Source organism: Camelus bactrianus, chromosome 6, assembly GCF_048773025.1.
Source record: "Camelus bactrianus isolate YW-2024 breed Bactrian camel chromosome 6, ASM4877302v1, whole genome shotgun sequence".
Classification (NCBI taxonomy): Eukaryota; Metazoa; Chordata; class Mammalia; order Artiodactyla; family Camelidae; genus Camelus; species Camelus bactrianus.
The window spans coordinates 12,189,208-12,206,130 of NC_133544.1; the positions used below are offsets into that span (position 1 = coordinate 12,189,208).

A 16,923-nucleotide genomic window follows, 5' to 3' on the forward strand; every position below is an offset into this window, starting at 1 on the left:
ATGTTTCTTGGATTTTTTTTCTCTTCTATTTCAGTATAAAATAAATTTGTCTTTTTTTTTTTTTTGCCAGCCGATCATCTCGAGCTTATATTTATATGTGTGAGAGCCTTTTATGGAAGAAATACTTTATGCAACAGTTGTGGACTAAAAATAGCAATGGAAATTTTTGTGGCAGAAAATATCCCTCCTAAATGTATACCATTTTGGAGGGGGTTTTTTATGGTGTATTTTGAAAACTTATCTTTCACTTTTATAATCAAATTGATTAGCTCATGAATAGGAGTATTTATAATTCTGTTCTAAATATTTAAATATAAAGCATTCTCTTAGTTTAATTAGTTTGCCATCCTTACAAGTGCTTTTCCTTGCTCATGTAATATTTATAGAACTCTGTAGCAATGCAGAAGTAGCAGCTTTTTATATATTTCTTCTTTCAAAAGGTTCTTAAAGAAGGTCCTAACTCTAAAATTATCTCTTTTTAGTACCAAAAATATGAAAATTCCTCTTTTATAAAAATCAAAATAATGAAAATTGGAAAACAAAATCCAATAATTTATAAAAGGGTAACAATGAATCATCATCTACCATATGCAAAATTATATATATTTACTCCCTAAATTAGAATTTCAGTTTTAATTACCATGTGATTATAATGCATTTTCAAGTGTATTTAAAATAATAAGTTGGTGTTTATTTTTTGTGTGAGACCACAAAGAATAGTTCCCCAAAGGCACCATTTTTGCCTTTTATTTAAGCATCTTGGATTATTGGTAGGAAGATGTTTTTAAAATGGAATTCTGTGCATTCGTATATAATTGAATGATTCCTAAAGGATTTAAACCTCTGTCTGTGTACTTTCTATGACTATTAGTCATATTACTTGTAATTAATCAAAAGTGAATTGTATTTTATGAAATTGTAACTATGATAGCTACCCCTCTGCTTCCTTCATCAGAGTTCTCACTCTCCTACACAACACCCACTCAAAATATGGTGCTCCGTACATTGGAGATTAGCATCTATTTTTAAAAGTGAAAGCACACCACTTAAATGTTTTTTTGATAGACAAGGAACAAGCATGTAATTTTTTAAATTGAGAAGATCTGTTCCATGACTGTCTAGAATTCATTTTCACATGTTTTATTCTTTGATAACTGGCCATCTGTCACCTCATGAGTCTCCAATGATGCAACTGTCCTCTCCAGCAGAATTTAAGTTTGCCTTCCTATTTTACAGATTAAAAAGATACTCACATAGTTTAATTCTTCTTATTTGTTATAAAGCTTTTCTTTCCAGCAGTCATTTGAAAAGGAAAATTGTCTGATTATTTAGGACATTCTACTATTAGAGTCCCAAATCAGCATAAATTTTGGAGACATGAAAATGTGCCCTGTACTAACATTTTCATAATAAAATAGCTTTGACTTTTAAGTGGCAGAATATATTATTTTCAGACTAAAAGTTTAATCCCTTTCCCAATGATGTAGCATTTTAAGATCTGATTATGTATCTTTTGGTAGATACTGATGTGGTATTCATATTCTGCATAGGCAAGATAATTTCTAGGTGAGAATCAAATAAATTTAGAAGCTGGCTGACATTCTTAGTAGGCTGCTTTATATTTGTCAAACTGGTCCCCATATTCTTGAAAGATTGAGAAATTTTATCAGTTTCCAGCAGAACGGATAAAAGGGGTTTGAATGATTACTTTCTACCATTTCTGACCATGCACACCCAACTCTACTCTGAGAATTGGTAGAGGAGTGGGGAGGGACTGCCTTTCTCCTCCATTTCCAGATCTAAGATCAAGGAAGTCCTTAGCCAGTCTTAATATAGAAGACACTAAAGTCATTTCCAAAGACTTGCAGGCTCAGGGAAGACTGGCCAGGTGTGCTTCATCCACTGCTGTGTACATAGCACAGTGCTTGTGCTGGAGGAGCTCAGGAGTCATTTGCTGAGACTGCTCCCAAGTACACATCCATGAACCCCAGGTGTGACTTCAGTTGTGATGAAGCCTTACATTTAATTATATCTACATTAAATTTTTTTTTGTTTTGTAAATTGATCTTTTTTATTTTGAGAGAATTATAGATTCACATGTAGTTGTAGAAATAATAGAGAAATCCCTTGTACCCTTTACACATTTTCCCCAAATTGATGCTATTTATAGTCCAATATCACAGTCAGGATATTTACCTTGATACAGTCATGCAAGGTAAGAACAGTCCCACCACCACAAGGATCCTCCTGTTGGCCTTTAAGGTCACATTCACTTCCCTGTCCCCTCGCATGTCCCTAACCCTGGCAATTACTAATCTGTTCTCTATTTCTACAGTTTTATCATTTCAAAACAGTTATATAAGTGGATATACCCACATTTTAATTCCATTGCATATTCAGGATTAAGCATTTTGTATGATAGCAAATTTAAGAAAACTTTTCAGTTAATTTTTTTGCTTGTCTTTCCTCCCACTTCCTTCATTTTTAACTTTTGAATGGAGGCTTAGAAGACTTTTCTTCTTTGTATCAATGAAGATTTCAATGATGTATCTTATTTCAGCTTAAATAATATTAAAAAGCAAATGATGTTCCAGAGCTGGGGAATAATTTAATGATCATAAAGGCGTAACAAATTTTGTTAGGATGTCTAAAGACAGTATAATCAGATTCACTAACTGTGGGTACTAGCTTCATGTACTAATGAAAACGGTGATTTTGTGTACAAAATCAGTACAGTTGGATTTTTTAAACAAGTGGTAAATACAAAAGTAATCAGTAAAACCTTAGCAACTGAGATAGGTTGGTGAATGATTCAAAATAACAGTGTTTTCTGAATCTTTGAGGGATAATATCCATAAGCATCAAAAAATGTTAGATGTCCAAAAGCATCAAAAATATTAACTGTTTTGGAGAAAATATTTCTAAAATGTATGTCTCCACTGTGTATTCTTTTTTAAATTGAATTATAGTTGATTTACAATGTTAATAGGCTATACTAGATATTATATAACTATTTTATTTATGACTTCATTCAGTGGACAAATATTTACCAAGTACATGCTGCATGAGAGTCATGAATAAACTGGACATGCTGCCCTTATGCAATTAATGATCTAATACAAGTGAAGACACTGAGCTAATAATGCAGAGCTGATAACTGGAAAGAAAAGTAAATGCCTGAAGTAAATACAATAATTTCTAACTTCAGTTTGGCGGCATCGCTATATGAGAAGTAGGTGCCTGAGAGCCAGGTTGGAAGGGAGGTTGATGGAGGAAGTAGAAGACAAACACACGCTGAGGGAAAAGTGTAGGCAAAGAAGAGGCATGGCACCATCGAAAATTTCCACATGACCTCGTAAAATTGACATAATACAAAACAGCATAAAGCAGAGAGCACCAGCACACTGACATCCAGCTCCCAGACCCCCCGGCAGAGCTCTCTGTGTCTGAATCCATTGCAAACATATAGACAGACAATGCTGCCTCAGTGGCATCACCAAGTCCCATGACATTTTAATGAGAAACTAATGAATTAACGTGTTTGTGTCTGGCAGAATTTATTGTTCACCGATGAAAATGACAATTTGGAAATCAAAGTAATTGATTTTGGATTTGCACGCTTAAAGCCGCCTGATAATCAGCCTCTGAAGACACCGTGCTTCACTCTTCACTACGCCGCCCCCGAGCTCTTGAATCACAACGGCTACGATGAGTCCTGTGACCTCTGGAGCTTGGGCGTCATTTTGGTGAGTTCATGTCAGCAGAGCCGCTGAACTCAGCCAGTTCCCTGATGGCCTCTGGCCTCTGTACATCTCCCTCTTTGTTGTTTTCCTTAAATTCCTGAAAAAATTGGCAAATTGGTTTCTTTTCTGTATAGTCAATAACAGACCTGACAGACGACTATTTCCCTTTCTTAAAATTTACATTGGAGAAAATGTAGGAATTTTTATTGTGGTTTATTTGGGAATATTTAAGACAACTGTGCTTCATATGAATTACAGGTATATATATTAAAGAAGCAATAGTATATTTTCATAAGATATGCATATTAGATATAATGTCAAAATAGCAAAATGACTCATTAATAGAAAAATATTTTTTTAAAAATTCTCTGAGGTTTTCAGACCAAAACTATAACTAAGGACTATCACTTAGAATAAATAAACAAATTAATAGAGAAAAAAATTTTAAATATTTATAGTAACTTATAGTAATCATGGTGAGGCTTTTTACAAAATGTCCTTGGCTCCCAGGATCAGAAGCAGAACATTAAGCTAGAAAAATCTCGGCATGTTTTTTCCTCAAAATAGCTTTACTTTTTCTGCATATAATTTGTAATGCATAATCGTAGGGAGAAATTTTCAGGCAGTACAGAAAGATAGGAACAAAGTGAAATCACTTGTAATCTCATCACACTGAGATGATACTGTACCCTAAGCTTTCACTCTCCTCTCCCTCCCCCGTGTTATTTATGCTTCATATCTTTCTACAAGTTTCTCAGTATATTTATTTAGATATTTGGGTTTTTTAACAAATGAGATTATATTATATATGTAGTTTGAGTCTCCAAAGTTTATTTACCATTTCTTTACTAGTGAGCAGTTAGCATTTTCTACTTTTTCATTAAGTATAAGCTGCACAGATGAATATTGTAATATATGTGCTTGCCGTTTTAGGAGAAGGACATACACATCTTTATTTTGACATATATGCCTGGATTTCCTTCTAGAAGGTTTACCAGACCATGTTCTCATCAACTGCTTGCAAATACATTGGATACTGTCAATTTCAATCATAAATTATTTCCTACTGTTATTATAATTTGCATGCATTTATTTAATGAATATTCAGTTTGAGCATCTTTTCATGCATTTGAACATTTTGTATTTTTTTCTTTTGTGAACTGCTGCTTATGAGCTTTGCCCATTTTCCTGTAGGGGAAATTTTTCTTATTGAAATTTAAAGCTCTATTAAGGATTTTAATCCTTTGTCTAGCATTTGTTGTTACCTTGAAAACTTTGTTTATAGTAATATGGAATTTTAATTTTGTTTTTAGAGGGGTTTGAAAGGGAAGGGTTTTTTTTTTTATTTCTATGTTGTAAGGTATATCAGTCTTCCCCTTAATGGTATCTGGCTTTGATGTCAGATTGTCACTCCACCCCAACCCACGATTATATAAATATTCTCTTAAATTTCCCTTTAGAAATATGTTTTATTTTTATACTTATGCACTCCATCTGGGATTTATTTTGGTGTCAGTTTGTTTTCCTCCAATGGCTAGCCAGTTGTCCCTGCAGGATGGTCCAGGTTTTTATTTTTAAGCTTTATATGGTTTTTATTTCAAGAATTTTAAGTCATCATTTATAATTTTCAAACTAGAATTACATATTTATGAACACGATTTTTAAACAACTAACTTCTGTAGATTTGAGTTATGTTTGACTTAAACATTACATTTGCATTAGTAGCACTCTCCTAAAAAATTCATCTAAATAAAAAAGAGCCTTTCATTTTTAGCAATAATAAAAGATTACCCCTTGTAAAAAAGCCCTCACTCAAATACAGGCCCATTATAATTATCATGCTTTGAAGGTTTTAAAAGACAGTCTTAGACATACAGACAGGTATTTTAGAACCTCCAAATGCCGTATCCATGGAAATAACTTTGTATAATGGCATGGAGAGAAGCTGGGCTTCTCTCTAGATCTAACTGCCAAGTTTTAAACAGGAACAGGGACAACGAACAGATTACACCATACCACAGGAGTACAGTCACAATGTCCAGACTGCGGCAAGTTCTACAGGACAAACAATGCAGTTTCTCCAGCAAATAAGTGTTATAAGGAAAAATAGCCTGGGAACCTATAGATTAAAAGACACTTAAGAAACAGTTTTTGCATCTTACTTGAATTCCGATTCTACTTATTTAACTCAAACTCTTTCATACAAATGTAATTATAATAATATTTATACAATGCATGTAACAGAATTGGGGAAATCTGAATACTGACTGGATATTGAATGCTACAAAGGAATTACTGCTAACTGTTTTTATGTGTATTAATAGATTGTGGTTTTTAAAAATCCTTGCCTTTTAGAGATACAAAATAAAATATTTACAGATGAAAAGCAAAGTTAGCACTTGCATTAAACAAACAAAAGGAAGAGTGCTTTGCAAACTTTTCCACATAAATGAGTGCATCTCTCCAGAGGATCTAAATACACGGTCTAAGTAGTAAGCACAAAATTTATTTGGACTTGTCTGGTTTGCCTTAGAAATCTTTTGCGTTTTTACAAGTTGCATCTATATGAATGTGGGTACTAATAGGAAAATAATTTATGTTCTCCCCATTGAGTAAAACAAGTAATTTACAAGTAATTTACGAAGATGGATCACGTGTCATGTGGGTTTGATTACAACTCAGTCTACCTCATGGAAGTGCAGTTTCCAGTGGAAACATACAGGACATTTTATTTTTATTTTATTTTATTTATTTTATTTTATTATTTTATTTTATTTTATTATATTTTATTTTATTATTTTATTTTATTTAACAGAAGTACTGGAGATCAAACCCAGGACCTCATGCATGCTAGGCACACATTCTACCACTGAGCTATACTCTCCCCACCCAGACTTTAATTAAAATTGAGCTTACACAGTGTCTTGGCCTGCTCATGACTGCCATAATGAAATACTGCAGACTGGGTGATTTAAACAACAGAAATTTATTTCACAGTTCTAGAGGCTGGGAAGTCCAACATCAAGGTGCCAGCAGGGTTGGTATCTGGTGAACCCCCTTAGGTTGCAAGTAGCCATCTGTTCACTGTGTCCTCACATGACCTTTCCTTCGTGCATACACTTAAAAGAGAGAGAGTGAGCAAACTCAGTGATGTCTCTTTTTGTAAGGACAGTAACCCTATTGGATGAGGACCCCACCCTTGTGACTTCATTACCTTTACCTCCATAAAGGTCCTATCTACAAGTACAGTCACACTGGGGGTTGGGTCTTCAGCATATGAATTCTGAAGGCACATGATAATTCAGTCCATAACATACAGTATTTAGAAAATATAGGACATTATTATATGCCATCCCATAGGTATACATAGCATACCCATGGGATGGAATATAATAACATTTAAAACATATTTCTTCCAAATGATTTATTCAGAATTCCCAAAATTTTATTTTGAAAATTTCAGACCTAGAGAAAATTTGGGAGAATAATACTGTGAACATTTAATATTCTAATACCTCCTTGTGTGTATATATGTACACACACACACATACACACATAGATACATATCTTTGTGTATATAGATACTTTCTTGCCCAGCCATTTGCAGTTAGCAGACACAAAATTATTCTTAACAGAAGTTGACTCCTGGATAATCAACTAAATTGTAAGATCTTGGATTTGAGAGGAACTTAAAGTTTGTTTAATTCTACCTCTTCCAGAGAAGGGATCTTTTCTGCAAAGTCCCTGTCACTAATCTCCTTTGAATACTTCCAAAGATAGAGAATCAGTTTTCCATCCAACAGCCTATTGAATTATTACACATCAGAAAGCAAGAAAACTGTATTCTAAAGGATACTTTCTTGTATTTAGCCCCGTTTGTATCTGTTAGGAAGTGGGATGAGATTAAGAAGTGAAGCAGGTTTTGAAAAACTACTTGGCAGTTATCTACTGAACATACACAGACCAGATGACCCAGCAGTTCCAATCCCAGAGATACAGCCAACAGAAATGTGTATTTTTATGTATCAAAGGACATATGTAAGTAGACACAGCAGCATGTTTCAAAATGCCCCAAATTGGAAACAAGTCAAATGTTCATCAACAATAGAAAGATATTCTAATATGGGTTTCCTGGAAAGCAGAACCTGAAGCTAACGCGTGTGTTTTGTCATGTTCCCAAGGAGCATAATCCTAGGGAGGGAGGAAGGAGGCAGGGAAAGGGGGAGAGCAGAGGATGCACTATGGAGTTACCACCCGTTATTACCAAGTGGAGCTGATCACTTGAGTTCATGGAACCAAGACCTCTAACTAAGCAGACCCTAAGGCTGCAGAAAGGGGGTCATGAATCCATAGACTAGATATGGAGGGCCTAGCATCAGTGAATGGATCAGCCATTGGTTCAGCACAGTCCTCCAGGACAGCCCTCCAGCCCCACTGCCCCGCCAGGGCATTGTCCTGAAATGGTATCTTCACTGAACTTTTCATGTTCTAACAGGCCAGCTGCACCCAAGTGAAAGAATGCCAACCCATCTGTCAAGTAGGCCCAAATTCCTTTCTTCCTTCATCAACTGATCATAGGGAACCACCCGCAATGAGGCCATAGGTGTGAATTAAGTAAGAAGCATTGTTGCAACAGAACGAGGTGATGTGCACCTATGCATGCAATTTGCTGTGCCTTTTGGACCACCTCGAGTTGATTCTGAGTGTCTCGTGTCCATGGGACATGGATCACTGCTGGGCTTTATGAATCAGTGCATCTGCTAATCCTAGTGCACGATGCACTGCTCTTGGTATCGCTTGTTTAGACACTCAGAAACTACCAGGGACCAGGAGTATCCTGGGAGCTGATTTTCAGAGAGTAGTTCTCTGCCACAGAAGGCATGGCACTGCACCCGAATCCTTTGGGTCTGCTCCGCAACTCTTCTGTTGGAGTTGCCAGAGTCTCCACCCAGCATTCTCAGCTCTCACAGACTCTCAAGCACAATCAGCTCCACCAAATCCTACAGCCTAAGTAGCAGGACAGCTTATGTAACACCTCGGACCTGCAGAAAAACCCTCTTTACTCTGGGCCCCACTTGAAACTGGTAGCCTTCCAAGTCACTTGATAAACAGATTAGAGCAGTATTCTCAAGCGCAATGGACGCTGCTGCCAAAATCCAAAGGAGCCCACTGTGTCCGTGCCTCTTTCTTCATGATACGAGGTACAGCAGTTTATCTCTTTGAGGGGGTTGTTTCTGCCCGGCCCATTGGAGCTCTAAACTCTGTACCAGTGTGACAGTCCTCTGAGCATTGTGCAGTTTATCTCCTACCCGCCAGCATGCATGTGGCGTATAGGACATTTAAGACACATGCTGGTTCCTGCTCACCAGGTCTCCTTTAATGAAGACATCAATATAGAGACCCAGCATGGGGTTCTCTAGACTGTCAATATGATCAAGGGCCCCGCAGACATTGTAACAGAGCAGGAGGGTCAGCATAGCTCTCGGGCAAGACACTGAATGCTGTCCTTGCCATGTAAAGACTTACTGCTTTGATCTTCACTGTTGATGGAAAGAAGAATCCATTGACCAGATCAATAGGTGTTTATTCATGCCAGAGACATATTAACTTATACCATATTGAGCATGGCAGCTGCACTTGGGGCCTGGCAATCAGGTGTTGGTTGTCTTCCATCATTCATGATCCATCTGGGTTCTGCAGGGGCCAAATTGAATGAAGATATGATGGGGCCTACCACCTCATATTCTTCAGGTCTTTAGTTGAGACATTACTCTTAGAGATTAGGTATTGCTTATGATTTAGGATCCTGGCCAGAAACAGCTTCAGGGACTTCCCCTTGGCGCTTCCTCCCATGTGGCTCTTCATCCACAAGGCAGGAAGCCAGTGTGAGGGCTGTGACGGTACCAAGCACTGCAAAATGCACTTTGGCCAAAACTCTGTCTGAAACCTGAGTAAGTAAATACCATTCCCACTAGAGGACCATGATAGTATTTTGGGTCCCCTGGTATCAGCACTTGGACCCCAAGCAGGTCTCCAAAGACCTGGGTTTTCTCCTTTCCCAGTACACCCTGGCAAACGGCCACATGTCTATTCGTGGCAAGATTGGGAAAATGTTTACTGTATATTATCTCTGGCATTGTAAGGCCCTTCTTCAAAGAGACTTGTCTTCCCCATCAATCAGAACTCTGGGTCTCTGAACTGTCTCAGATATAGAAACTGAGTGAGGGACAGCTGGTGTTTCCTTTCAGTGGCTGATGCTAGCCTTCAGTTCCCTAGGGGGAGATATAATACACAAGTCAAGCAACACTAGCCATCTGCCCATCCCTCTGCCCACCTGGACCTATTAACCATAGTTACAGATCCCTCCAAATCAAAGCACCATGATTGTCTGCCCAGCCGTGCTTTATTGCCTCTGGTGGCTCAGTGATGCTGCTCGGCCTCTGCTATGCCCAAATTCCAAATCCAGTCACCTCGCTGAGCTAGAGAGCTCAGTCCCATGACAGCCTCTTCCACCGTCAGCCCTGGCCTACAGCAGACAGCCGTCATCAAACTTCTCAAAGACGCAGCTGTGGTCCTTACTGCCTTGATGAAGGGAGTGTGTTCTAAGCCCCCCGGAAATACTGGCAGGTAGTAGGTTCCCAGGTCTTACATGGTATACAGCTCTTTCAATATTCTCATTTCCTTGAGCCTTTTCACCACTTTCTCAAAACCATGCCGAGGAAGATCCAGCATTTCCCCTTATTTGCCCTAAGCCATTGCTCCAAGCTTCAAGGAGCCATTTCAGCCAACTACTGGCACTGGTTCCAGGTGTCCCTGAGTCTCAGATGAGTGTTTCCACGGAAACAACTTCTTCTCCATCAGGTCTTATGTTCTACACACCCACCTCAGTGCAGCATTTTCAAGATCCATTCTCATTTGTGTCCCCTGATCCCCGCTGGTGCATTTCAGCCAGGGCCTGCAGGTCTTCTGACATGCACACATTCCCCTTTCTCCTCAATTCCCCCTCCTCAGGGACCGCACTCCTTACTAACATAAATATATATAAACTTTTGCTTCAGACTTTTTGCTTTCTGGGGAACCAGGCTAAGACGGTGCCAACAGTGGCCCAGAAAGCTGAACTTTAGGAAGGGGCTTTGAAGCTGCATGACTCATTAGTCTGACGCCCCACTTTACATCGGGAATGGGGTACCTGCTGCTGTCCCACCAGGGAAGGAGAAGGAAGGGAAAACAGAGCAAGGCCAGGATGGGGGTTGGGTGTGTTACTGAGCTGGCGACTGCTTGTTACAAGAGCAGCGATTGCTTGATCTGGTGGGACCAGCTTCCAAGGCCTTTGTGACCTACGACCTCTCAGGTGAGCCTGTCAGGGGATGAGGGAGCAGAAGGGAAATGGCATATTCCTTCTAGATCCCTGGGACGTCTCCAGAGCTTTCATACCTCCTACGTAGGGCTGGGGTCCAACAGAGACCCCCCTCCCTGTGTCCGCCCCTCACTAACTGCCATGGTGGGCAGGCTCCCACTGTCCCCACCAGCATCTCCCCACACCGCGCGGTTCTCTCTGGTCTCTGCACAGGAACACCGGCCAGTCCACCGCCACCTCCCGCTCGCCTTCTACCCCTGCAAACCTGTACAACTCTCAGTGAGCAGGGAGAAAACCGTCCTAGAATTTTAAAGGATCTCTTCAAAAATCCAGCCTGTGCTACAAAGTCACACCTTAGCTTTTTGGTTTCTCTGTTGATTTTTTAAAGGGCAAAAACCTTAAACATAAATTTTCAAACACATGGCTACAATGAAAACAGATGGTTGTAGTGAATTCATTATATTTAACACAACAATGAGAAAAATAAAATTAAAATAGGAGTAATTACAAACAAATAAGAAGTCATAAATAAAAAAAAAAACAGTTAAAATCCTAGGAAAAGGGTGCGTGGAATTGGACAGAAAAAAAAAATTAAGGGGTTCTGCTGTCTCTCAATTTTCTGTTAACATTAGTACCATCTTTTGAAATAGCTGAAGTATCCCTTTTTTCTTCTTGTGCTGAATACAGTTATAAAAATGGTTTTAAATCTTGATATTAAAATAAACCATTCCTCTTTATATACAGGTCTGAAATGTGTTGGTTGTTTCAGTGACAGAAGTCATGTAATCTTTTAAACACAATAATGCCAATTGTAATATTTGGGAAATTATGCTGATGAGGTTGGTGACGAAAGTACTAGAGTGGCTTCGACGGTGATTTTGGCAGACGTTCTGTTTTGTTCCTTTTTCTCTTGATAGTATACAATGTTGTCAGGGCAAGTTCCATTCCAATCTCATGACAAAAGTTTGACGTGCACCAGTGCAGTGGAAATCATGAAGAAAATTAAAAAGGGAGATTTCTCCTTTGAAGGAGAAGCCTGGAAGAATGTATCCCAAGAAGCTAAAGATTTGATCCAAGGTAGGAATCTACTGAAAATTTATACTTTATAAGATGTGTAGGTACTGAAGTGGAATCATACCCATCACACGCATATTTGTTGGTGAATTACTCAAGGAATCCCTGTGTGTTCTGAAAGGGTTCCAGGCTTCGGGGTTCAGCCTCATTTTCTTCTCATCGGCACACTCTCCCTCAGTGAGCTTGTTCACATCATCGTATGAACTAGCACTGGATCCACCAGCATCTCAGCCTAACAGCTTCAAAGCGAACCTCTTCTTTTTCACCCTCCCCTCCCCATCTTTCTGCACTGCCGAGAAGCCAGATCACCAAAACAGAGCCCAGGCATCATCCTGGACTCTGCACCTGTCCCACCTTCCACAGCCGCCACCCCATCCTGCAGGTTCAGCATCCCTCCCAGCCGTCCCTCCTCCCCACTCTCGGCTGTCACCTTAGGTCTTGTCGTCAGTGCTCCCCTAAAATCCTCCGGCATGCTTTCAGCTTGCCTTACTTCCTCTGACTTTCCCTGCCTGTCACCAGACAGCAGAGGGACCTTCCGAGTGTCCAGATGTGATCAGGCCTCTTTTCTGTTAAAAATCGCTCCAAGAATCCCTGCAAGCTTTATGTCAGACTCCAGAGTGGAGCCTGCACTTCGTGGCCTGGCCCGCCTGCCACTGCTTCCCATCATCCACCTCCGCCAGCGTCCAACACTTCAGTTCCTCAAAGGGGCCAAGCTTTCGGATTCGGCAGGTGCTCTTCCTAGTCCCTGGGGCACCCTTCTTCTTAGAGCCGGCTCTGGCTCATGCCCCAGGCGTCACCTTCTGGAAGCCATCGAGGGTGCCTGCACCGCCAGGCTGAGCGCTTCCCTGGGCTCGCCGTGTGTGAGGATGTCTCCTGCACTTGCCCCTGATGTGATGACAGCTGGGTTTTGTCTGTGTGTCTCCCTCTCTGAGTCTCCATCTCCACATTTCCACACTCCCTGACTTGCAGATTTTGGTACATGAATGTACATCTCGGCACCCTGTTCTTTAGGAGTTTACCAGGTCACCTGTGGGAGTCCTTGTTTTGGGTGGTTATTTTCTCCTGATTGAAAGCCAGCTGGCCTTCAGCCTCCTCGAAATAGGCTATTGTGGGCTTTACTATTAGCGTCCAGTATTCACTAGGGGATTTAAATGTATATGAAAATGTACATAATTATCTTTGTAGGAGGTTGAAGCCTTATAGAAACCATCATGTCATGTGAACATAATTGAGATCTATGTCTGAGATTGATTTTAAACTATGTTTGAAATGACAGATCCTAAAATAAAAATATCTTATTAATTCCCCCAGGACTTCTCACAGTTGATCCAAATAAGAGGCTTAAAATGTCTGGCTTGAGATACAATGAATGGCTTCAGGATGGCAGTCAGCTGTCCTCAAATCCTCTGATGACTCCAGACATTCTAGGATCCTCAGGAGCTGCTGTGCATACTTGTGTGAAAGCAACCTTCCACGTAAGGCTCTGTGCTCTGCACTTGCAGGACGGTTTGAAAAGAGATTGGACATCCTTACTCTGTAGGCTCAGAGACACATGCTTAGTAATACAATTAAAATAATGAGTTCTTTTAATTTTTGCTATGCTTCTATAAATCCCTTCATGATATAAACATATTTCTAAACAGAGGGTGCCTGGGGACCAGAGTCACTGCTAACCCACAAAATACTTATTCGACATTTAGAATGAGTTTGTGAGGTGAGGCAGTAGTCAGATATTTGAACAGTTAAAAATTTTCAGTAGGTAATGAAAACTATATGCATACTGTTAGAACTTTTTTCTTTCAAATAAGCTAAATCACTGTCTGTAAAAACCAGAAATAAGCATTAGGAACTAAGGCACATGTGAAAGTCCGTTCACTCAACAACCATTTTGTGCATGAGATGTTCTGGGGACTGTGAGGGATAAGAAGTAAATTAATTGGTATTAAGAAAGATTGTACACTTGAAGGGCTGAGACTCCCCAGCAATAACTGAAGATTCTGCACATTCCTGCCAAGCAGATGCAAATACATTAAGATAATTGTATAAGGAGTAGATGAATTGGAAATAAAAATTACTTCTGAAGGGATTATCTTGAGAAAGGAGAAGGGATGGCATTTCCTCTTCAGCTACAGAAATGGATTAAAAAACTAATGAACTAGGATGTGTTGAGGTGTGACAAGATTAAATGCAAGAATTTGAGGCAGATGATCCAAGTCTTCTCAGTGACAGATGATGCAAGGTTGTAGAGAGTAACCTCAGCGATGCCTAAGCTTGAATCTAAGAAAAGTAAAGACAGGCTGCTGTGAGGTTGGTGGAGCTCATCTCTGCATATACTGTGTCCAAGATACACACAAATTGCACTGACTTGGGGATGGAGAGCAGGGGCTCTGGGTTGACACTCTGTGTTCGGAATTTTCAACCTCAGGTGCAGAACTAGTAAAAGTAATGGGGCAGGGGGAGCGGTTAGATTGCTGATGTTCTTAAGGAATTTCCAGTCAGTCAGTGGGCTTTTTTTTTTTTTTAATTGGGAGGGTAGCACTGACCTCTTCAAAAGATTTATTAGAATTGTGACTTCTGCACAGCCTAGCTGGTTGATTTAAACAGAGCCCTCAGAAACCCTTTGCCATGAACTTCCATACCTGCCAGGCATTTTGGATACAGTGGTTTTAAGGACTGAGTTCCCAGAACAATTTGGAGCTCTGGCTGCCAACTGAAAGTTGTCTTCTGCTCTAAGTCATAATAGCCAAGAAGACATCAATCCTTTGTCTTCACAGGGGTTCCCTTTTTTCCTCCCCTAGGCCTTTAACAAATACAAGAGAGAGGGGTTTTGCCTTCAGAATGTGGATAAGGCCCCTCTGGCGAAGAGAAGGAAGATGAAGAAGACCAGCACCAGCACGGAGACGCGCAGCAGCTCCAGCGAGAGCTCTCACTCCTCCTCCTCCCACTCCCATGGCAAGACGACACCCACGAAGGCACTGCAGCCAAGCCACCCTGCCGACAGCAATAACCCGGAGACCCTCTTCCAGTTCTCGGACTGAAAGCGTAGGAGCGGCAGGAAGGTAGCCAGTGAGCCCCTGTACCCTCAGCTCCCTGAGTGTGGGCCTGAGGCCATGCTCTGTGCTTTCAAAAACATCCCGTTGGTCTCATTGGAATCTGCCTCGTAGGGAATCTTTTTCAGGAAAACCCAACAGGTTATCCTTGTCCACAAGCACTGGACAGAGAAATGTTACTGTGAATAGAGCACATCCCACACTGTTGAGTGACCTAGCGTGATGCCAACAGGACTGTTCCTGAACGAGCAAAGAGGTCTGTCCGTTTAAGTAGGGACTGGTGAGATCTGAGCTGCTTAGAAAATAAGTCACAGCATTTTCAGATGTCTGCCGACAAGAGTTCCTCGTACTGTGATGACACCTTTTGCTCGCCTTGTGGGCATTGTGGGTTTTTAAGAGATTTGCACCCTTTGAACCGTGATTTATCAGCAAAAAAAAGGTCTAACTGTTTTCAAAAAGATTCTGTAATGAATTTTATGTGTGGCCTATACTTATTTCTTGAGAGAGGATTTTAACTTATTGTTTTTATTTTATGGTTACCTATGATGATAACCTGCTATTATTAATCTTTTTCTAAAAAGTAAAAAAAATAAAAAGTTATAAGAACTTCAGGTCCCATGCTCTGTCTTGGGGACCCATCTAAGACGCATGCTAAGCTACGTATGTTTTTAATTTTGCACTGCTCTTTCCTGGCAATTTGTTTTAATGGTTATTGCGAAATATTAAGGTACATGTCTCTATTTCAAGTAATATTGCACTTTATAAAAGAATATGAATAAAGCGAGCTATTTTATAAAGTGCACTGTTTAAAGCATATGTACTGTAATTTTGCCTCCCCCCCCCCTATTATCAACTTTAAATTTGTCCTCACATCCCCCTTCTACTTTGGAAGCTACAGGTAGAATGGGCATGGTGTGTAACGTAATCATTAGCCGCCAAGGGACCGATGTGAGGAAAACCTAAAGGGAAATTCTATTGAACACTGTGCTTCTTATTTGTACACTGTGTTGTGCTGCAGTGAGGCTCTTCCTCCTGTAGTCGGATATTATGTACATAGTATTTTAGAATCATAACTATGACTTGTTTTGAAATTTTTCTGTTAAATTTTAAATCCAGGAAGCATATTTTATAAACTTATGCAGAGCACTTTTATTGCTCAGAAGTTCTGAATTCATACAGAAAACAAGTGCTATGTGCCGAAGACATTTCACTGAAAGATCGCTGCATTTTAAAATACGATTAATTCATTCCCTATGCAAAAAAAGAAGCGATAGGATTTGTATGCTGTATTTTCTTTTAAAGCCATCATACGAAATGTCAGGACTGAGAAAAGTGATTTTTGCTATGTTTACAGGAATCAAGCTTAAAAAGGTAATGCCCAACGTGTTTATTTTATAGTTTTCATTAACGATAACCCCTTGAGCATTAGTTTGGAATTGGGCATGATATTTATTTATTCTTGAGATAATAGCAGCATTAACTTCAACCAGTTATGAATACTAAAAATACTGCACTCTATGTAATAGTAGAATATTTATTACTGAACCCATGTATATATTAATAGCACAGGCAACAAAAATGGCAAATATTAAACTATTTTCAAAATGTATTCTCCTGTTCACATTTTTGTCCACAATGGTTACAGGAAATAACTCTATACTTTTCAGTGGCCCAAATGACTACATAATTCTCATTGAGT

At 39.7% G+C, this 16,923-nt stretch overlaps 1 protein-coding gene and 1 long non-coding RNA gene across 5 annotated transcripts in view; one reads left to right on the plus strand and one right to left on the minus strand.

Moving 5' to 3' along the window:
* RPS6KA5 (ribosomal protein S6 kinase A5) overlaps positions 1–16,833 on the plus strand; it is a 167,316-nt gene extending 150,483 nt beyond the window's left edge. For all 4 annotated transcript variants that reach the window (XM_074365138.1, XM_045505672.2, XM_045505673.2 and 1 more), the window contains 4 exons: positions 3,555–3,746; positions 12,018–12,177; positions 13,486–13,649; positions 14,973–16,833. In XM_074365138.1, coding sequence (XP_074221239.1) covers positions 3,555–3,746; positions 12,018–12,177; positions 13,486–13,649; positions 14,973–15,212 — 756 coding nt within the window. In that variant the 3' untranslated portion in view covers positions 15,213–16,833. The remainder of the gene's footprint in view (positions 1–3,554; positions 3,747–12,017; positions 12,178–13,485; positions 13,650–14,972) is intronic.
* Positions 6,723–16,923, minus strand: part of LOC123612416 (uncharacterized) — a 43,175-nt gene continuing 32,974 nt past the window's right edge. The window contains exon 3 of the long non-coding RNA XR_006719640.2: positions 6,723–6,862. This is a non-coding gene — a long non-coding RNA (uncharacterized LOC123612416). The remainder of the gene's footprint in view (positions 6,863–16,923) is intronic.